Source organism: Sorex araneus, chromosome 2 (assembly GCF_027595985.1).
Source record: "Sorex araneus isolate mSorAra2 chromosome 2, mSorAra2.pri, whole genome shotgun sequence".
NCBI classification, from domain to species: domain Eukaryota; kingdom Metazoa; phylum Chordata; class Mammalia; order Eulipotyphla; family Soricidae; genus Sorex; species Sorex araneus.
In genome coordinates, this window is record NC_073303.1 from 150,664,190 (window position 1) to 150,684,708 (window position 20,519).

The window sequence follows — 20,519 nt, forward strand, 5'->3', positions numbered from 1 at the left end:
CCTTAATTTTAGTGATTAAAACCAAAACCGTTTCATTGCTTCAAATGCGGCAAGCAACATTCTGTACAGAAGATGAAGAACTGGTCCAGAAAACCCAAAGTAGGGGCCAGAGAGATAGAACAGTGAGCAGGGTGTTTGCCTTGCCTGTGGTTCATCTGCTTTTGATCCTCAGGATCACACAGCATCAGAAAGACAAATCAGGAGAGATCCCTGTGCAGTCAGGAGTAAGCCCAGAGCACTGCAGGCAGAGCCTCCAGACAGACAAACAAACAAACATAAAACAAACAGAAAGAGAACAAAGCAACTGATAAAAATTAATATTTTGCTTGACACTAATCACCTCCAATAATTATGTGGAATCATCAAATCAGAAAAAAATGTTAATATATGATTCAAGAATTAAGCTCCATCCAGATAGAACAGTGGGTAATGCAACTGGCTTGCAAGCAGTTGACCTGGGTAGGATCCCTGGCACCGCATATTGTCCCCTAAGCTGTGCCGACAGATCCCTGAGCACAGAGCTAGGAAAAAGCTTTGAGTACAGCCAGGTGTGACTCCCCCACCCCTCCGGAAAAATAAAGCCCAAAAAAGTGGGGGTCCAGAGAGATAGCACAGCAGTTAGGGCTGTGCTCTTGCAAGCAGAGACCTTGGGTTTTATCATGGCATCCCACATAGCACCCCCGACCCCCCCTCGCCCCCCAAGTACCAGCAGTGATCCTTGAGCACGTGAGTAGATTGTGGCCCAAAGCAATAAAAAAGAGAAAGAAAAAGAAAAAAAAAGAATTAAACTGGAGCGGAAACACAGTATAGGAGTTAAGGCGCATGCCTTGTAAACAGCCAACCCATTTCGATCCCGGCATCACATGACCCCCCCCCCCCCAGCCCCCGTGGGAGCAGCTACGGAGCACAGAGCCAAGGAGTAACCACAGAGCACCGCCGGGTGTAGCCCCAGACCGCCCCAGACCCCTAAACTCTCACGTCATAGGCCAAACAGACTCGGGAACTTGATAAAATAATCAAACCGTCAGATATAGAGGGAGGGGGAAAGGGGAGGAGGACAACTTTCCACTGGGAAACAGGAAGTAGAAGGAGACATTTGCTTATAAAAGGAGAAATCTAGCTAGGAACTCTCAGGATAAAAAAGAGTAAACTGCAGATTCCTTCAGGTCTTGGGCTGGGCTTAGTCTCTGATTGTTCCTGGAAATGGCAGGTTCAAATCACGAAAGCAGCGAGAAGGTAAGGTGAATTTGCAACGAATCATTTTTTCTCACAGCTTCACTTTTCAGAGTCTTCCTAGAGACTTGTTTTTCTTCCTTTTGCCATGGATTCAATTTCGTCGAGGTGGGGGATCTCTGCTTTGGGATTGCCGCTTTGTTATTGGTGATTACTTTTCCATCAGGTGACTGGCTTTGTCTGTATCGGGGGAGATTAGAATTGAAAAAAGAGATATTCCCTTCCTAGTCCAAAGTTAGGTTTATTTGGTAGAGAGAAAAAAAAAATCTGTAGCTGATCAACATAGATACACTTAAGAGATGTGGAGTTATGTGGGAGACACGCGCATAAATTCAGAAACTGATCAGTGCGTTTATTTCATCAGTCAATAAGAAGTAACTTACACCCTTTGGGCTGTGGTTGTAAAAGTATCCTTCCTAGCCCTCCACTGAAGATGAAATTAAATTGAGACGTTTTCCTAGGTATTAACAGCAGCCACTGCGCCAGGCCAGGAGATAGAATTAGCCAGTATTAAGTATATGAAAGGGCAAGTTGTAGAGCTCCTTGAGCCCTTGTTATCGCAAATAGAATTAAAATTTCCCCCAAAGGTAATCTTTTTTTTTTTTTTAATGGATGGTGAAAGTCTTTTGACGCACTTAGAAAAGTGGTATACAAATGCAAAATCCTTCTAAACAAGGTAGGAGTTTGAGAGCCATAGGGAGTCGCTGAAGTTTGAAGTAGGGGGAAGGGTTTGGCTGCTTCAAATCCTGCGTTGGAAGGAGTCATCACAATAGGACGCGCGGTGGTGTATTCAACCTTAAGGGTTGAGAGGATAAGCGAAATTTAGAAACTTACTCAAATACGTGTTTCTCTACAACAGGCTCCATTTAATTCCCCGACATGGTTTTCTAAATTGTTAAGTAGGAAAATGAATACATTGTTACAAGTGACATGATTGTTATTTACATTCAGAGTTACACAAATTGGGCAATCTGTATAATCACATTACATAATTTACATAAAATAAAACTGCATAAAATAAAACAGAAAGCAATGTTTTGTGCTTTAAAATAAATACATCTGTTGCCCTCGGGTCTTGGGACTGAAATCATACCAATGTGGTTGGAGAGGAAGGAGTGCGCTGTTCAGGAATTTGTAGACGCTATTGACATTTAACAGTAATAAGGTATTGAAGTTTTATTTCTTTGATTTCCTTCCCCCTCCCCCCTCAACTTTTTTTTTTTTTTTTTTTTGCTGAGGCTCTCCCCAAAGACCTCCTATATGCAAAGCATGCACTCTACTTGCAAGCTGCATTCCCGCCCTCGGGCTATTGACTTTTAAACCAAAAGAATTATCTGAGTACAAAGAAGTCATAATGGATTTTGAGATAACAAGAGATTATTGCTTCTGTCAGTGAGAGTAGATGATAGCTGTAATTGAAAATTGGGTGATAAAAAATGGGAAGGCAGGAATACATTCCATACAGAGAGAAAATAAAATAAAAGTATTTGGTATTTTAAAGTGTGGAGGGGGAAGGCCATGAAGATTAATTTCCCAAAACACTATTCTTGTTATTTTTTTTGTATGAAAACAAGTATTTCTTTCTTGTTCACTTTTTTTATTAAATTAAATCACTGTGAGATACAGTTACGAAGCTTTCATGTTGAGTTTTGGTCATACAGTGATCAAACACCCATCCCTTCACCAGTGGACATTTTCCACCATCAAAGTCCCCACTGTCCTCCCCGCCCCCCATCCCAACCTTTGTCCTTGTATTTTCTTTCTCTTTTTTCCCTCATTGTTTCATGTAAAGAGCAATTAATATTTGTCTGCATGGGCATCAGATTCAAAGAATCTCAGTGAACCTTCTCTCCACCCATCTGTTATCCTCTCAGGTTCTGTTTTAATAGTTGCTCTTTGAAAATGGGCAATTTGGTTATGTAACACTAAATGAGAATCAGTGACTAACCCTTCTTACTTTCCAGAATTTTTTTGAGGAAGATTTATACGAGGAGGATGTAGTTCTCACATTGGTTCCAGTTGAAGACAAACCTAATGAAGAACATCAAGTGTTTCCTAATGAAGAACAAAATGTTTCTTCAACTGCAGAAGAAAATCCTAGAAAACCCAGGAAAGGTATGAGAACAGGATTTGTTCAGGTGACTGCTTCTTCAACTCTGAGAATCACTGGAATGTTAGATTTTTCTTCCTAGTCCTCAGAATTGTACTGTCCTCAGCTTAAATTTAACCTTAATTACCTGTGCTAAGAGATTCCCCAAAGCATAAATACCTTTTACTTGCTAAGCACCATGCTTCAAGACAAAATAAGCATGTGGGTTGCTTTGGACAGAGGGTGATTTTATAGGACAGCAAGATGGAAGTTCAAATGGCCAATGCATAAAATCCTATTCTACAAAACTGAGGCCAAGGAACCTAACGCTTATTTTTTATGACTCCTGTGAAGACTAGATTAATTTTCCTCAGATTTGTTCAGATATAACAGACATCTAACATTGTCTTTTTTTTAAACATTGTCTTTTAAAGGTCTATGATGTGATGACATGTGATATTTTAAATGGCTGCACAATATAGGGTTAACACATTCATCACCTCATGTAATCACCTTGCCCCCATGAGAACATTTAAGATTTGCCCTCCTTATTAGTATATTTGGGTCCAGGTATGCAGGTGATCATGTTGTACAAGGGATTTGAACCTGAACCTCTTACAGGCAAAATGTGTGCCCCAATACCAATATCCCCGGTATATCCCCCCTTTCCCTCCCCCTGCCTCCATGGCAGACAATATTCTCCATACTCTCTCTACTTTTGGGCATTATGGCTTGCAACACAGACACTGAGAGATCATCATGTTTTGTCCATTATTTAATTTCGGCACACATCTCCCATCCTGACTGATTCCTCCAGCCATCATTTTCTTAGTTATTCCTTCTCTATTCCATCTGCCTTCTCCCCTCCACTCATGAAGCAGTCTTCCAGCTATGGGGAAATCCTCCTGGCCCTTGAATCTATCTACTGTCCTTGGGTGTCAGCCTCATGTGGTGTTATTCTATACTCCACAAATGAGTGCAGTCCTTTTATGTCTGTCTCTCTCTTTCTGACTCATTTCACTTAGCATGATACTCTCCATGTCTATCCATTTATAAGCAAATATCATGACTTCATCTTTCCTAACAGCTGCATAGAATTCTGTTGTGCAGATGTACCAGTTTCTTTAACCAGTCATCTGTTCTAGGGCACTTGGGTTGTTTCCAGATTTTGGCTATTGTGAACAGTGCTGCATTGAACGCACAGAGGCTGATATCATTTCTACTGTGCTTTTACGCACCCTGACAATATATTCCCAGAAATGGTATTGCAGGGTTGTATGGAAGCTCAATTTCTAGTTTTTGAAGAAATGCCCATATTGTTTTCCAAAAAGGCTGGACCAGTTGTGAAAGAGCACCACTAATAGTGAAAAATCCCTTTTTCCCCATATCCACACCAACACTGGTTACTTTTGTTCTTTTGAATGTGAAGCACCTCTTTTTTTGCATGTTTTTTTGTTTTTGAACCAATCCCCCAAACAAACAAATATGCTGGTGCATAGGGCTTACTCTTGCAGCTTTTAATGCCATATTCCTTTGTATCTGCTTTCAGTGTTTCATATGATGGTGTTGAATGACTATAAATGTATTCAAAAAATATTATTTTGAGGATAGAGATATAGGAAACACCCAGCAGTGCTATAAGGCTGTTTTTGGCTCTGCACTTAGAAATTGTGATCCTTGGTGGTATTGGTGGCGATGGTGGTGGGGGGAGTGTTCCAGTGATTTGAACTGGTGTCATCAGGATACTTTGCAAATTTCTCAATCCCTTTACTGTCTATTGTGGCCCTTGATTTTGTTTTCTGTGATGAATAGAGAGCTTGCAGATGAAGTTGTTAGTGTCAGCCTAGAGTCACAAAAGAGAGGTGAGACAAATGAAATTGAAATGAGGTTAATGGATGTAATGTTGTTTGGGATGGTTTTCTTTAATTTCTGTAGGGTAGCTAGTGTGTTATGGTCCAAAGTGTAGATGTTCTAGAGACACTATTTATTTGCTGCTTTAGTTTTGGGGCCATGCCTGAATATGCTCAGGGCTTTCTTCTGACTGTACTTGGGAATCACTTCTGGCCATGCTCAGGGAACCATGCCATCTGGGGTGCTAGAGACTGAACCTGCAGTGGCCATATATAAGGTAAGCACCCTCTCTTCTGTACTCTTTACCCAGACCCCCAACTTAATGTTCTTTTTAGATGGTTATTGTAGGCTACCAAGATAGAACAGACTGCTGTATATAGTATAAAAATCCCCAGAACTTAGTGTTGCAAAAGGTAGGTTTGAGTCTTAGACCTGCCATTTAAATGGTGTAATATTGGGAGACTTTCGATTCAGAATCTATAATTTTATGTGTAATATGAGGAAAATATTTTGAATGTATATGTTTAGACTGGCTTGAGAAATAAAAAAAATTGAGACCTTTATGAAGATAAGGAATTTACATATATTAAACTTAACTATTTTGGTTTCTTTTTTTCTCGGTTCATCTGCTTCAAACAAATGAATAACTGAAAGCTTCCCCAATCCTCCCCCTGCCAACCATTTTGCCTCCAGTTGATCAAGTGCATCGGGATACTTTGCGGCACTGGTGCCATCAGCTTGGTATAAGTACTGATGGCCAGGTGAGTGTCCCGGCAGGCCTCTGCTGCTTAGAGCAGGTATGGGAAACTTTATCATCTTACCATTTTTGTTTCCCTTCTTAATTTCTCTTAGAAAATGGAAGTTTATGAGAGGATCCTAAAGCGTGCTTATTGTGGAAGTAACCAGGTAAGTATGAGGATGAGTTTTCATTTTGTCCTCAGCCACCACCTCTATTTTATTCGCACCTTCGAGAGCCCAGAGAGAGCTCAAAGAGTCAAACACATGTTACCAGATGTGGTCCACATGCGCCCCCACATTGAAATGAAATAACTTCTGTTGTTTTCATTTTGCTTGTTTTGAAGCCATATCCAGTGGAGCTGAGGAGCTGCTCCTAGTTCAGGACATTGCTCTTTGGGTCGTACCATGCAGTGTCAAGGATCAAACCTGGGCCTCCTGCATGCAGGCATGTGCTCTGTCTTTTGAGCTCTCCCACCAGCTCAAGTTACTTTTCTGACATGGTCTCTCAGTCAAGGCAATGAATAACTTCACTTGTATCACTTGTCATCCTGTTTATCTTCGATTTGCTTGAGCGGGCGCCAGTAACGTCTCCATTCATCCCCTTCGTGTGCTAGTGTAGCCCAGTGATACCTGTTTGCTCCAGGAGCAGGAAGAGCCTTAAATCATTCATTCAGGGTTTTGAGGAAGAAGTCTGACATAACCTAGGCCAAACATTTTTTTTTTTGAGGGAGGGTGTTGTGGGAGTCACACCCAGTGATCCTCAGGGTACACTCCTGACTCTGCTTATGGATCTCTTCGGGGGGGCTTAGGGGACTATATGGAATTCCAGGGATCAAACTCAGGTTAGCAGCATGCAAGGCAAAATACTCCACCTACTGTACTATTGTTCCAGTCCTGGGCCAAAATTTTAAGGGCTGTTCTGTTTTTATTGTATTTTCTAGATATCAGTAGCAACTCCAACTACCACCACATGCAGTCTGAAGAATAAAAAATTTCTGGGGCTGGGGTCATACAGCCTGAAATTCAGTCCTTGTCTCACCTGGCCTCCTAAGCACCTTAGGTATAGCCCTGTGGCCCCAGCTTCGCAAGGCTTTAGCATTGAAGTCTCAGGTCCTATGGTGCTGAGACTAGAAGCTTCATGTGTGGTCTCCAGTCCCTGAACCACGACTGTAGACCACTTTATAAGCAAATTTCTCCCATGGCTCTGTAGGAGGCTAACATTTCATATTCACTGTGCAGAATTAGTCACTGTCACTGTCATCCCATTGCTCATTGATTTGCTTGAGTGGGCACCAGTAACGTCTCCATTGTGAGACTTGTTGCTACTGTTTTTGGCATATCGAATATTCAGGGGTCGCTTGCCAGGCTCTCTGAGAGGGATGGAGGAATCAAACCCGGGTCTGCCTTGTGTAAGGCAAATGCCCTACCCGCAGTGCTATTGCTCCAGCCCTCTGTAGGAGGCAATATTCCTTAATCTTCCTCCCACACTAAGAGCATGTAGGTCAGTATATTAAAAAAAAATGATAAAATTGACACAAAATTTCTTTTTTTTTGCTTTTTGGGTCACACCTGGCGATGCACAGGGGTTACTCCTGGCTCTGCACTCAGGAATCACTCCTGGCGGTGCTCAGGGGACCATATGGGATGCTGGGAATCGAACCCGGGTCGGCAGCATGCAAGGCAAATGCCCTACCCACTGTGCTGTCGCTCCAGCCCCCGACACAAAATTTCTTAATGTCAGTCACGTTTTACTGAAAAACTCACCTGAGTCTCGTTGGCAGACTATTCCTAAAACGGCACAGGAGGCCAGGTTGCAGTCACGTTCAAGTAAATGCAAGGCGGACGCCAAGAAAGGAAGACTTCGTAGAAGCCAGAAGATGAGTGGGATTGAAAGGGAGATGAATATAGTTGAAGTGGTCACTTCAGCTCAGGAAGCCATACTGGCAGCATGGGCAAGAATTGCTGCAAGAAGCGTTCAGCCTAAAGCTGCAAACTCACAGCGAATTCCTCCTTCTGTGGAGACCGAGACTTTCCTGCCTCAAGCCTCTGGTAAGACCTTACAGAATGAGCACCATTCCAGAGGAGGTAAACTTTTTAATATAAATGGAAAATTAGTAGAGGGAAAGGGAAGTTAGCTGAAGTACCTGTAGATTGACTTTTTTTTTTTTTAGTGCTGGGAACACACCCAGTGGTGCTCAGGGATTATTCCTGGCTCTGTGCTTAAGGATCACTCTTCCTGGGGCTTGTGGGTGGGTGGGGTAATGGGGGTACATATGTGTTGCTGGAGATTGAATCCAGCTCAGCTGTGTTCAAGGCAGATGCCCTACCCACTATACTGTCTCTTCGTTCTCATATTAACTCATCCTTTATGTGCTCTTCATTGAGCAACTTTTGTTTTGTTTTGTTTTGTTTTGGGACCATACCCAACAGTGCTCAGAGCTGATAATTGGCTCTGTGCTGAGGGTTATTCCTGGTAGGCATGTGGCGACCATATGCATGCTGGGAATTAAACCTAGCTTGGTTAGTGCAAGTCAAGTGCCCTACTCATTATACTGTGCCTCTGGCCTGAGCGATATTTTTTTTTAGCTTTTGCTTTTTGGATCACACCCGGCAATGCTCAGGTGTTACTCCTGGTTCTGCACTCTCAATTATTCCTGGTGGTGCCCAAGGGACATATGGGATGCCGGGAATAGAACCCAGGTCGGCTGTGTGCAAGGCAAACATCCTACCTGCTGTACTATCCCTCCGGCTCTTGAGCAACTGTTTTCAATTTTATAATTTCCTCTACCCTGCTTTTGTTGTTCATTGTTGATGTGGTTGCAAGGACAGGGAATTACACACATACCCAGCTTTGATGCTTACATTATTTATTTATTTTGCAATTTTTTCTTACATTTTTATTGAAGTACCATGCATTACAGTGTTAATGGTAGTTTTACTTATGTATTGTTCCCAAATCATACCTACCCAGAGTGCTCCCTTCCTTCCACAAATGTCCCAAAGACCCCTTCAACCTACCCCTCTCTGCTCTCTACTCCTCCCCCTCTCGATGCTGTTGATATTGATAGCCATCACCCAGGGTTGCCTCCATATCCATCCGTGGTGCTCCCCAGAGGGGTCATTAGGTTGTGGTGCTCTCCCAGTGACTTGGTGCTCACTGAGGTTTTATTTTTTATTTATTTATTTTACTTAATTTTACTAAATAATCAAAAATGGATTTCCTTAGAAGAAAGTGGCTCACTAAGGCTTGCAGTGCTTTCGTGGTGGTGCTTGCACACATGCTGGCTGGTATGAGCATTCTGTTTTTTGGAGGGAGGGTCACACCTAGTGATGCTCAGGGACTTCTCCTGGCTCTGCAGTCAGGAATTGTTCCTGGCGGCACTAGGGAGACTATATGGGATGCTGGTAATCGAACCCAGGTCGGCTGCGTACAAGAGAGATGCCCTACTTGCTGGACTACACTCTGTCCCCTGGCGTTAGCGCTCTCAGTGGAAGCACAAATGTGGTCATGGTGCTTTCTGCTTTATTCACACTCTATTTGCAGAGTTCCCATACCCTGGCTATGGTGCATGTATCCCTTTCTATCTCCTTCTCTCTTTAAGAGAAAACATTATTTTCTTTGGTTTTATTTTTTATTTTTTTTTGTTTATGTTTTAGAGAGGGGAGGTCATTTCTGGCTTTGTGCTTAGGGACCATGCCTGGCTGTGCTTGGGATTAAACCAGGCCCTTGGCTGGTGTTCGCACATCAAGGCAAATACATCAACCTTTGTATTAATCTCCATATATCAGATTTTTTATCTTTTAATTTTTTGCTTTTTGGGTCACACCAGGTGATGCACAGGGATGACTCTTTGCTCTGCACTCAGGTATTACTCCTGGCGGTGCCCAGGGGACCGTATGAGATGCTGGGACTTAAACCCAAGTCGACTGCGTGCAAGGCAAATGCCCTTCCCGGCAATCGCTCCAGCCCCTTTATCAGAATTTTTTTATGATTTGTTTTTCTGGGCTGTACCCAGCAGTGATGAATGCTTGCTTTTATCTTTGTGCTCAGCGTTTTACTTCTGGCAGTGGTTGGGGGGCCATATATGATATGGGGGATCAGAATGGCTCAGCCACATGCAAGGCAAGTGGCTTAATCCCCTTTTGTTGGGTGATGTATCTCTTTTGTTTTGTTTTTATTTTTGCCTACACCTGATGGTATCAGGGCTTACTCCTGGCACTGTGCTCAGAATCACTCCTGATGATGCTCAGGGGACCATATATGGTGCTGGAGATCAAACCTGGGCTGGTTATGTGCAAGGCAGGTGCCTTACCTGCTATGCTATCTCTCTGGCCTGACATGCCTGTTTTTTTAGTTTACTTACCAGGAGTTGTATCCGTTTTTGGTGGTTATGCACTCTTGCCTGAACTGAGGCCAGACATTGCTCATGGCACCAGCAATAACAGACAGAATTGCTGCCAGAATCTTGTCCTGTGCATGTGGGATGCTGGGGAGTTGAACTTAAGACCATATGCTCATAAGGCAGGTGCTCTGAGTCTCTGTGATAATCCTTAGGACTCTGTTCTATAATTATAAAGCACCCGCCATAATCCACAAGTGTGCCTAGCTATCTTGTGAGTGTATTGCACAAAGCATACATAATCTCTACACTTGCTATATGGTGATTACTTTATCTCTTGGTTGTTACAGGAAAGCCCTGGTGACAGCCCCCATCTTCTGAAAAATTAGTTCATTTTATCCCCCACTTCCTTCCCCTTGTTGTTGGCATTGTTATAATGAATAGGGTTGCACACATGCCTAACTGTGGTGCTTGCACATTTTTAGCTCTGATCCTCACGAGGTCTCCATCAGGTTGTGGTGCTTCCACACTGGTCCCGGTGGTCACGGAGACTCGAATTCCTTTAGTTGAAGCACATTCATCTGTCCCTGAGGATCACAGGCTTAAGCCATGCCAGTTGTGCTTATACGGTGGGAGAGGAGTGTTTGGCTCACACAGTCCTTGGCAGAGGTTGCACTTCTGGCCACGGTACTTGCACATCTTTGTGTATGTTACCTCCATCCACCAGGCTATGATGGGCCGGAAATAACTTGTGACACCAGGGATCCCAGAGAGTCAGGCTGCCAGGACCATGCTCATGCTTGTCAATACCTGTGGCTTGAGCTTGTGGCTGTGTTTGCAAGGGAGCGCCCCATTCAGCCCTGTGCCAGTCCTCAGGTTCCTTTTCTTTCTCTCTTTTAGTTTTTATTTTATTTTGTTTCAGTTTGGGGCCATAGTAAGCTCTACTCAGGGCTTACTGCTGGCTCTGTGCTAAAGGTGAATCACTCCTGGTGTTATTTGGAGGTGGGGGAGGATCATATGTGGTGAAGGGATTAAGGGGTTGGCCATGTGCAAGGCAGACCCCTTAATTCCTTGCAGTTTCACATGTAGATATTCTGTTGGTTCATAACATTTATAATATATACTATTTGGTATCGTGATTCACCATCCCATTATGCACTACATACATCATGATCAGCTTTAAAAATTTTAATTTCTACCCATCCCTATATAATTCATTTCTTGCCTATTCCACACAGTTCCCAATCCCTTTTCCCGCTGGTAACCACTCCTCAGTTTGCTAAATCTAAGTCTGCTTCATTTTTTAGTTTTTTTTTTTTTAGAGGGGAGGGAGGATGGCATGTGGGATCATACCCTGCAGGATTACTCCTGGTTCTGCATGCATGAATTACTCCTGGAGGTGCTGGGGGACCATATGGGATGCTGGGGACCAAACCCAGGTCAGCTTTGTGCACAAAAAGCTGTATTACTGCTCCAGCTCTGAGTTTGGCTGCTTTTTATATTCCATATATGAGTGTAATCATATCAACTTTTCCTATCTGACTTATTTTACTTCGCATAACACTCTCATACTTGCAAAGCCCATCCATGTTGTCCCAAATGGCAAGATTTATTCAAACTCCATTGCTATGTGGAATAGATGGTTCAGTAGTATTCCACTGTGTGTATACTTGTTCTATATCTTTGTCCATTCATCCCTCTGTAGATATTCAGGCTATTGTTGATAAGGCTTCAAACTGCATTGACATCAGGTATACATATCCTTTTGATTTAACATTATTTTGTTTGTTTGTTTGTTTGTTTGTTTGTGGGCTTCATCTAGAGATGCTCAGGAATTGCTCCTGGCTATGCACTCAGGAATCATTCCTGGTGATGCTTGGGGAACCATATAGGATGCCAGGGATCAAACCCAGCTGCCTGTGTACAAGGCAAGCACCACAGTGCTGTGCTCTTTCTAGCCCCTGAATTAGTATTTGCATATTCTTCAGATAAGATCTCAGAACTGGTGGGGCTGGAGCTATAGTACAGCGGGTGGGGCGTTTGCCTTGCACTTGACCGACCTGGGTTCGATTCCCAGCATCCCATATGGTCCATCGAGCACCTCCAGGAGTAATTCCTGAGTGCAAAGCCAGGAGTAACCCCTGAGCATCGCCGGGTGTGACCCAGAAAGCAAAAAAAAAAAAAAAAAAAAAAAATCTCAGAACTGGAGTAGCTGGGTCAATTCTGTGGTTCAATTATTCCCTTCTTTCAATTTTAAAACTTAATTTATGTAGATCTTACTTTGTTTTCTTGAAAATTTCTATTTCAAAAATTAGATTGCTCTGACTATTATTTTTGTTGCTTTATTTTGGACATCCATACTTAGTCTGCTCAGAGTTTACTCTCGGCACAGTCCTGAGGAACCATGCAGTAGCAGTGACTGAATCTGGGGTTCCCACATGCAAAGGTTGTGCTCCTGCCCTTTGAGCTATCTCTCTTCTCTCTGGTCTCTTCTTACAGTTTTATTTTCTTGGTCTGTGGTTCCCATCAGGGGTAATTCCTGGCTCTGTGCTAAGGAGTGACTCCTGGTAGTGCTTATGTGGTATGGGGGTTTGAATCAGCATCACACCACATGAGCCCTCACACAAGTCAAAAGCCTTACATCTCTTGTACTATCTCTCTGGTCCCTCAAACTTTTAAGTAAATATGCTTTACCATTTTCCTACAGTTGAGACAATACAATGTAGTATTTGGGTGAATGGGCTGTGAATTAGAATGCCTTTTATCTATGTCTTAGTTCTGAGAAAATGATGTTTATCACCTTAAGATCCAATTATCTCATTTGTAAATAAAGTAAGTGACAAGTAAATATTAATCATGCTCTTAAGAATAAATGTAGGGGGGTGGCAGAGAGAACGTACAGCAAGTAGGGTACTTATTTCGCACAAAACTGATCTAGATTCTATCCCCAACATCCCATATGGTCCTCAGATTCAATTTCCATATCCCATGTGCTCCTCTGAGCACGACCAGATGTGGTCCCCAAAATAAGAACAAACAAAAAATCCAAAGAGTACATATAAACCAATATATAAAATCCTATATAGAAACATTCCAAGAACTAACATTTTCAGTTTCTCATGCAGTATAATTTTTTTGGTCCACATTTTGGTGGGTTGTCTTCTGTTAACTCATAAACAGTATGTGAGAGAAAACAAAGTCCAGAGTGCTGGCTTAACTGAGACTTGACCTGGACCTCTCACTCTAGTTTACCCTTGATGCCTCTGTTTCCCTCCCCAGGACTCAGGTGGTGTGTGGTCCACGGCAGACCTCTCTCAGCAGAGACAGAGGGTTGGGTGCGCCTGCAGTTCCATGGCGGTCAGACCTGGGTACCTGATACTTCCAAAAGGATGATTTCTCTCTTCCTGTTACCAGCCTGTACTTTCTCGTCCCCAGACCTAGAAGATAATATGCTGTGCCCCGAATGTGCTGCAAGGTAATCTCTTAAGTTTTTTTTTTTTTTTTAAGACATGACTCACAGCAAAGTAGGTATCTACAGGTTCTTAACCCTATAGGATAGGCTTCTGAATAATTTTGTTAAGTGAAAACAGATGACAAGCATACTGGAATTTTTTTTTTTTTACTTTTTTTTTCTTTTTGGGTCACAGTCGGCGATGCTCAGGGATTACTCCTGGCTTTACACTCAGGAATCACTCCTGGTGGTATTCAGGGAACCATATGGGATGCTGGGTATCGAACCTGGTTCGACCGCGTGCAAGGCAAACGCCCTACCCATTGTGCTATTGCTTTAGCCCCTAGCCCCCTTGTTTTAATTTTTGTTTTTTGACCACACTAGGTGATGTTCTGGGGCTACTCCTTACTCAGGGGTTGCTCCCAGCAGTGCTCAGGGGACCATGTGGTGGAGATCAACTCTAATTCTCCAGTGTATGAAGCACGTTTACTAACCCTTTGGTTATCTTCTCAGTCCTCTCCATTTTCGGGGGAGGAGGACCCAGTGCTCAGGGATAATTTCTGGTGTGCTTGGTGGACCGTATGGAGTGCTGGTGATAGAACCAGGGTCAGCTGTGTGCAAGGCAGGCTCCCAATCCGCTGTACTATCTCTCTGGCTCCCCCTCAAAATTTTAAATTGAAGTGGCATTGGTTTAAAATATAATTTTCAGGTATGGGTGCTAGAGCAATAGTGCAGTGGTAGGGCGCCTGCCTTGCATGTGGCCAATCCGGGTCACTTTCCTAGCAGCCCATATGGTGCCCCTCAGCCCACCAGGAGTGATCCCTGGTTGCAGAGCCAGAAGTAAGCCTTGAGCATTTCCAGATATGGCCCCCAAACAAAAAACCCAAACCAACAAAAAGATGTAGTTCTCAGATATAAAGCAATTACTTTATCACGATCACAAATTATCACGATCACAAAATCTAGTTTCCTTCTATGGCTTACAATTGACTCTTTTACAGAACTATGCACTCCATTTCCCCTTTCACCTCTGGCAACTACTATTTTGTTCTAATCAAAGCACTTGTTTTATTTCTGAAGCACAAGAAAAATTGTACTATAATTTACAATGTACATATCTGATGTATTTCACTAAGTACAGTACTCTATGGATTCATCTGCATTATGTTAAATAATAATAATTCGTATTTTTTCATATATCTGATGTCAGATCTCATGCATGCAACATGCACTTTTCCACATCTCTTGCCCCAAGATGTCATCTTTTAAAAATGTCTGCCTGGCTGGAACAATAATAGTACAGTGGGTAGGGCATTTGCCTTGCTTGCGACCAACTTGGGTTCAATCCCTGGCATCCCTTATGGTCCCCCAAGCACTTCCTGGAGTAATTCCTGAGTGCATAAGCCAGGAGTAACCCCTGTACATCGTCAGGTATGACCCCACCCAAAAAAAAAGACATTAAATCTTCTTTATTTGATGTAGTCTTCCTGGGACCAGAGAGAGAGTACAGTAGGTAAAGGTGCTTGTCTTGAAAACGACTGACTCAGGTTCAATTCGCAACATCCAATATGATCTCCCAGCACCACCAGGAGTAATTCCTGAGTTCAGAGCCAGGAGTAACCCCTGAGCATCTCTGGGTCTGACCCAAAAAGGAAACAAACAAACAAAAAAGTCTGCCTGAGTAGTATTACATCATGTACATATACCCAACCTATTTTCTTTTGTTAAACTGTCAATGAGCACTTCTGGTTTTCATTCCCCCCAAAACAAACTAACAAACAAACAAACAAAAAGAAGAATGAAGGAAGGAAGTCAGGGATGTCAGGGAGTGATGTCAGTGAAGAAGGGAGGAAGGGAAGGAGACAGAGAATGAACTAACCTGGGACGGGAGCCATAGAATAGCAGATAGCAGATAGGGTGCTTGCCTTGCATGCAGCCTGGCAAGCCTGACATCCCTTATGGTCTCCTGAGTCTTGGAGATCACTTCAGGAGTGATCCCTGAAGGCAGAGAGTAAGGAGTTAGCCCTGAGCACTGGCTGGACATAGCTCTCCAAAGTAAATAAATAAATAAAAGTGAAGAAAGAACTAACCTGCTAGAAAGTAATTCAGACATTTTTGTAGAACATACCAGGGAAATACATGAAGACATGAAGACACATGAAGGAACATGATAGACTTAGCTATAAATAGATCAAGATGGTTAAGTGCATATTGACAATTAAGGGACAGTATAAAGACATATGCAGAGCATAAGGACAATCTTACCCCTTTGTTTGCTTAAAAAGGTCTGACCTGAGTCATTTTTCAAAATTCTTTCCTAACTCTATAGGAATAAGAAGCTGATGAGAAAATTAATGGCACCCAGAAAGAAGAAACGTTCTTTGAAGACAGCTACATCATTCCTTTTGGGGTTGGGCAGTGAATAACTGGTGGATAAACACACCGAATTTGATGTGCATTTTAATGATTGTAATACTGTATTCTAAGTTGTCCTTATTACAGATATGAATGTCAGGGGGTCTATAACTGAGACTATCAAAAGTGAGTTCTACTGCTCCTTCAAATATTTAGAGATGTAATAGAGTACAATTTTGTTTTAACAAATCAAGTTTATTTTTGGGAGGGGGGCAGAAAGATACTACAGTAGGTTAGGTGCTTGCCTTGCATGCGGCTGACCCTGTTTCAAAATCTGATATACTATGTGGTCCCCTGAGTCCTACCAGGAGTGACCCCTAAGTGCAGAGCCAGGAGTAAATTGAGCACCACTGGTTGTGGCCCCAAACAAAACAAAGTTTATTTTTAAACAGGTTTAGGTTTTCAGAAAAACTAAAAGTAGAATTCTCATCCACCTCCCCACTGTCAGCTTCTTGTACTATAGTAGTACATTTGCTGAACCTACCTGGACTCATTATCACCCAAATTCCATTATTGCATATTTGGATTCCTCTTTCTGTTGTACATTGTATGGGTTTTGACAATGTCTCATGACTTGTATCAAGCATTATGGTATCATATAAAGGATTTTCACCACTCAAATTTCCTACCTTGTATTTTTTCAAACCTTCACCTTAACTCTGATAAGCACTCGTCTTACTGATTCCATAGCTCTGCTTTTCCAATTGTCATGTAGTTGGGATTATATAGCATGTAACCTTTTCAGAGCGTTTTTTTTTTTCTCACAGTACTCATTTCAGTTTCCCTCAGTCTTATGGCTGGATAATTTCTTAGCACTGAATAGTATTCTATTGCCTAAACGTATACACTTCTGCTTATTCACTGATAGAAGGTGATCATGATTGTTTAGAAGCCTTAGTAAATAGGAATAAACGTACTTAAAGCATTTTTGTGTGGGTTTTACATAATTATATATTTTCAATTTATTTGGAAATATATCAAAGGGAATAAATTTTAGATCTTACAGAGTATGTTTTATTTTGTAATAAATTTCCAAACTATTCTTTGCTTTTAATTTTTTTTTTTTTTGCTTTTTGGATCACACTCAGCAATGCAGAGCTTACTCCTGGCTCATGCACTCAGAAATTACTCCTTGCAATGCTCGGGGGACCATATGGGATGCTGGGAATCGAACCCAGGTCGGCCTCCTGCAAGGCAAACACCTATCACTCCACTCCCCACCCCCACCTGCTCCCGCTTAAATATTTTTAAGAAATTCTTTAGGCACTGTGATTTGCAATGCTGTTTTGTTTGTTTGGCTTGGTTTTGGTTGCTGGGTGGTACCCAGTGGTGCTTCTGGCTCTGCTGTCAGGGATCGCACTGTCTGAGACTTGGGGGACCATATCAGATGCCAAGGATGAAACCCGGTTTGGCCGCATACAAGGCCAGCACCATACCCCCTTTACTATTAATCTGTCCCCTACATTACTGTTTCTCTTAGGAGTTTATGCATATAATCCTTCAGAACTACACGTTCCACCAAATTGTTTCCCCACCAACCTCCCGAGTCCCCCACCCTGCTAAACTCAGTTCTGTAGATCAGTTCTCAGGCTGGTTGAGTATGGCCATTTGTTTTCTTAGTTTTTGTTTGTTTTTGAGCCATACCCAGCAGTGCTCAGGGCCTTTTTCTAGCTTAGTGTTTGGGTGTCAATTTAGCAGTGGGGCATCATTTGATGATGGGATTGAGCTATCTGTCTATCCCTTCTGAACAACATTTTTTGTTTTTTGTTTTTAGACCACACGTGGTGATGCTCAGGGGTTACTCCTGGCTCTGCACTCAGGAGTTATGTGTGCAGGGCTTGGGGGAATTTATGGGATATCCTGGGATCAAATCCGGGTCGACCTCGTGCAAGGCAAGTGCTTTACCTGCTGTACTATCTCTCCAGCCCCATTCCGAGCCAGGTTTAAGAGCTCTTTGTGTTCTTCTTCAAATCAAGTTTTATTAATTTGCCATTAGTTTATTACTATCAGTAATACATATTTTTATTTTGGATAATAGTCTTTTATTGCCTTTGCAAATATTTTTCCCCAGTCTGGACTTTGTCTTCTTTTTTTCTTTGATATTTAAAGTGATTACTGATATATAAAGATTAATATTTTCTGCTTTCATTGCACTGGTTTTGATATTTTTATTCCCCTCTTGATTTTTTTAATTGAATCATTGTGAGTTACAAAGTTGCAAAGATATTTATGATTGAGTTTTAGGTATATATTATTCCAACACCAATCCCTTCACCAGTACCTACTCTCCTCCACCTATGTCCCAGTTTCCCTTCCACTCCAGTCTCCCTCTGCAGCAGACACTGTTCCCCTCCCAATTGTCATAGTGTTCCAGTTCCCTTCCCAAACCTGCCCCCTCCACTCCTCTGCTCCAGCACCAAGTTTCCTACTGAAGACCAATCCTCCTGCTCTTCATTTCTATTGCCCATGCGCATCTGATATTCCCCTAGGAGGTTTCTCTATCCCTCGTATGAGAGTATTTTGAGTCTATTCCTATCCCTCTGCTTGATTTCACTCAACGTGTAAACTCTACATCTGATGCTTTTGATTAAACATTGCATATGACTACACATTTTCTTTTGGCCAGTTATTTATACTTTTAGTACTTTTTATTGTGCTTGCTCTTGCAGTTGGACAGTTAAAAATGATAGAGGAACTCAAGCAACACTGGTGATAGAACCCTGCAAATACTGTGGAAGACAGTAGTCCCAATTCTCCCTGGTTCCATTAAACATGACTGTCATTCATTTCATCTATGAGTCATACTCATAGATGTATTTAATTTGGAATAAACTACTGTCAGGCCAATCAGTAGCAAATGACTTCTTATTTCTGAAGACTTTTTTTTTCTTTTGTTTTTCTTTGTCTGGGGTCTTACCCAGCAGTGATCAGGGCTTACTCCTGCCTCTGAGCTCAGGGATCACTCCTGCTGTAGCTTCAGGGACCCTACATGGTTCCAGGGATTGTACATAGGTCAGCTGTGTGGATGGCAAATGCTCTACCCATTATACTATCTCTCCAGTTAATTTCTGAAAATTTCTTTACATTTCTTTCAAGATATAAGTATTAATGATGAATTGTCTTCGTTTTTATTTTTTTAAAATAAATTCCTGAGTGAAAAAAATATACTTATTCTTTTTGTTTTTGTTTTGGGGCCACACCCAGTGATGCTCAAGGCTGACTTTTAGCTCTATGCTCAGAGATCATTCCTGGTAGGCTTGTGGAACCATCTGGGGTGCTGGGGGTGTCAAACCTGGGTTTGCCTGCTCTACTGTCTCTCCAGTCCCATACACTTTTTGTTTGTTTCATTTGGGGTCCACAGCTGGCTGTGCTCAGGAATCACTCCTGAAGTTCTCAGAGGACTATATGGGATGCTGGGCATCAAATTCCAGTTGGCTGAGTGCAAGGCAAGCGCTCAATCCACTGTACAATCGCCATGTTCTGGACATAGTTCTGGATTCTTTTTGTTTCTTTTGATACTTAAGTATGACTCTACTTCTACCTTTACTATTTTGTGAAGGCAAGTCATATATATTCCCCTTTTCCTCCAAAATTTTTGTTATGAGAATACAGAAAAGCTGAAAACATTACAATAAATACTTGTAGACTTCAACATTTTGCATTCTATTTTAAAAATTTTTTAAATTTATTTTTTACAACAACATTTTATTTTAAAATTATTTTCTTTTTTGGGGGGTCACACCGATAATGCACAGGAATTACTCCTGGCTCTGCACTCACGAATTTCTCCTGGTGGTGCTCAGGGGACCATATGGGATCCTGGGGATCGAACCCAGGTTGACTGCATACAAGGCAAACACCCTACCCAGTGCTATCGCTCCAGCCCTCAAATTTAGCATTTCAATATTTTCTTATATTTAATAATTAATATTTTCACCAAATCATAAGCAAATTGTAGAGATCACATATTTTACCAAAAACTGCATTTCCTAAGAAAAGATTTGTTATTTATTTTGTTTTGTGGCCACACCAGCAATGCTCAGGCTACTCCTGGCTCTGCAATCAGGAATCACTCCTGGCAGTGCTTGGGGGACCATATGGGATGTCAGGGATCAAATCCAGGTTAGCTGAGTGCAAGGCAAGCACCCTACCTGCTGTACAATATCTCCAGCCCAGCTTTATTATTTTATTTTTAAAAATTATTTGAGACACGGTGATTTACAATAGAGTTAATGGTAGGATTCATGCATAGAACTTTCTAATGCTACACATTCCAGCAGAGGGTCAGTTTCCCTCCACGATCACTTCAGTGCTTTCCCCTACTTCTTCTATTGCCCTTAGTAAGCCCACTTCTCTTAGTCAACTTCATAATTTTATTTTTATTTATTTGTTGTTTTGTTTT

The 20,519-nt window shown here is 42.0% G+C and overlaps 1 protein-coding gene across 1 annotated transcript; it reads left to right on the forward strand.

Annotated features, from left to right (window-relative positions):
• Positions 1–1,203: 1,203 nt before the first annotated feature.
• On the forward strand, positions 1,204–16,128 carry DPPA2 (developmental pluripotency associated 2). Its single transcript, XM_004606806.2, has 7 exons — positions 1,204–1,236; positions 3,198–3,348; positions 5,828–5,934; positions 6,026–6,079; positions 7,693–7,960; positions 13,531–13,726; positions 16,032–16,128. The coding sequence occupies exons 1-7, from the start codon at positions 1,204–1,206 to the stop codon at positions 16,126–16,128; spliced, it is 906 nt and encodes a 301-aa protein (XP_004606863.1).
• Positions 16,129–20,519: the final 4,391 nt, after the last annotated feature.

Bases quoted from the DNA above. Each gene is read 5' to 3' on its own strand.
- DPPA2 (XM_004606806.2), top strand. From the start codon at position 1,204: ATGGCAGGTTCAAATCACGAAAGCAGCGAGAAG. The intron at 3,349-5,827 runs GTATGAGAACAG...AATAACTGAAAG, and splicing joins TCCTAGAAAACCCAGGAAAG to CTTCCCCAATCCTCCCCCTG. The intron at 13,727-16,031 runs GTAATCTCTTAA...CTAACTCTATAG, and splicing joins TGCCCCGAATGTGCTGCAAG to GAATAAGAAGCTGATGAGAA.